The sequence below is a fragment of the Triticum dicoccoides genome, chromosome 7A (genome assembly GCF_002162155.2).
Source record: "Triticum dicoccoides isolate Atlit2015 ecotype Zavitan chromosome 7A, WEW_v2.0, whole genome shotgun sequence".
NCBI lineage: Eukaryota > Viridiplantae > Streptophyta > Magnoliopsida > Poales > Poaceae > Triticum > Triticum dicoccoides.
In genome coordinates, this window is record NC_041392.1 from 656133208 (window position 1) to 656134983 (window position 1776).

General features: G+C 46.8%; 1 protein-coding gene across 1 annotated transcript in view; it reads right to left on the minus strand.

The window, feature by feature from the left end:
* The window catches only part of LOC119328660 (polyubiquitin-like), a 2971-nt gene extending 1195 nt beyond the window's left edge, over nucleotides 1-1776 (minus strand). Inside the window, exons 1-2 of the mRNA XM_037601641.1 lie at nucleotides 1576-1776; nucleotides 1-343 (exon numbers count right to left, since the gene is read on the minus strand). Of these exons, the coding sequence (XP_037457538.1) occupies nucleotides 1-343 (343 nt within the window). The 5' untranslated portion in view covers nucleotides 1576-1776. The remainder of the gene's footprint in view (nucleotides 344-1575) is intronic.

The following is a 1776-nucleotide window of genomic DNA, read 5'->3' on the forward strand; positions in this document are numbered from 1 at the left end:
CCGGAGGGATGCCCTCCTTGTCCTGGATCTTAGCCTTGACGTTGTCGATAGTGTCCGAGGACTCGACCTCAAGGGTGATGGTCTTGCCGGTGAGGGTCTTCACAAAAATCTGCATGCCACCACGTAGCCTGAGCACCAGGTGGAGGGTGGACTCCTTCTGGATGTTGTAGTCAGCAAGGGTGCGGCCATCCTCAAGCTGCTTGCCAGCGAAGATGAGACGCTGCTGGTCCGGAGGGATGCCCTCCTTGTCCTGGATTTTGGCCTTGACATTGTCGATGGTGTCCGACGACTCGACCTCGAGGGTGATGGTCTTGCCGGTGAGGGTCTTCACAAAGATCTGCATCTGTAAACAACAAAGCACACAGAACAAGAGTTAGAAACCGTACAGAGAAATCTGTAGGAGATCAAACAATAAATGAATCAGATGATACAACAGAGATGGAATTGTAACTAAGGAATCCCCTAGAATAAGCAACTAAATGATTAACACTTCTGTAAGAACCCCTATAACAAAATATGAGCAGACTTATCAGCGCAATCTCTAGCCTCATGGGGAGTATATATTAATCAGTTGAACAGAACAAGCTGGTCAAGTCATGGACGAATCTGCAGTAATTCTTCAAACCCACATGTATTTAAGAGTTGAATCAAAAGACTCAGGCCCTGTTTGGTTCATAAGTCCTAGGGCATTTTTTAGTCCCAACTTATAAGTCCCAAGTCCCTAAAAAGTCCCTACCTGTTTGGTTCCTGGGACTTATAAGTCTCTATAAGACCATATTACAACTATAAGTCCCTATAAGTCCCTCCTTGACAGTCTTATTTCGTAAGTCCCAAATGCCCACTTTAAGTCCCTATAAGTCCCTCCTGTTTGATTTAGATGGGACTTATAGGGACTTATTTAAGTCCCTAGACCAATAAGTCCCTGGAAACAAACACCCTCTAAACAAGCAGCGACTACAGGGCCGAAACCACAACAATACTGGAAATCTACAATACGTCAAACTATAGATAAACCAGGCCACAGTACAAAGAATCCGCCAGACTAAGCAAACGGATTTCAGAGCATGCAGTGCTAAATTCTAACAGAGCTCAACAGAAATATATTAGCAGATCTACAGGCAATCTTTGGCTTTGTGAGAGCAATATGAAGGTAAAAGGTCAAGAGTAGAATCGATGCACAGCTACAGCAAAACAAGGTGCGCAGCAAATTGCAGGTGTAATACGAGGGGTACAAACGTAAATCCAAGAATACTGTGCAGATTTATCAACAACCAGCAGACATAGCTAACTACAGCATATATAGATGGATCAAACCAACAGCAATCGCATCCCAATCGACAGATCTACTCGAAAACCCAGGCATAATCGAGAGATTAACCTACAATCGAGTCTAATCAACCTCGACTGACCGAACCAGCAGCAATCAATCGACGATAACAGACTCGGTCCGCAGATCTACACCAAACTACTAACACGAATCGAGGGGAACCAACAATAATCGACCAAAAGTACTCCTAACAGCGACCACAGAGCACGAACAGGAGGAAGGGGCGGAAAAATCGGAGACTCGCATACCTTGAGGACGGGCAGAGAGCCTTCGCGTCGATTTCTCGGTGAGATCGGAGGGGGACTGGATTGGATTGGATCGGATGTGTGGAGAGGAGACGGGAGGGGACGGGGAATTTATAGCAGGCTCGGACGGGAGGGAGGGAAGGAAGGAGAGACACGGCACGCCTGACGTGTGGAGGACGGAGCGGATAGGCGGAGGAGGGAGAG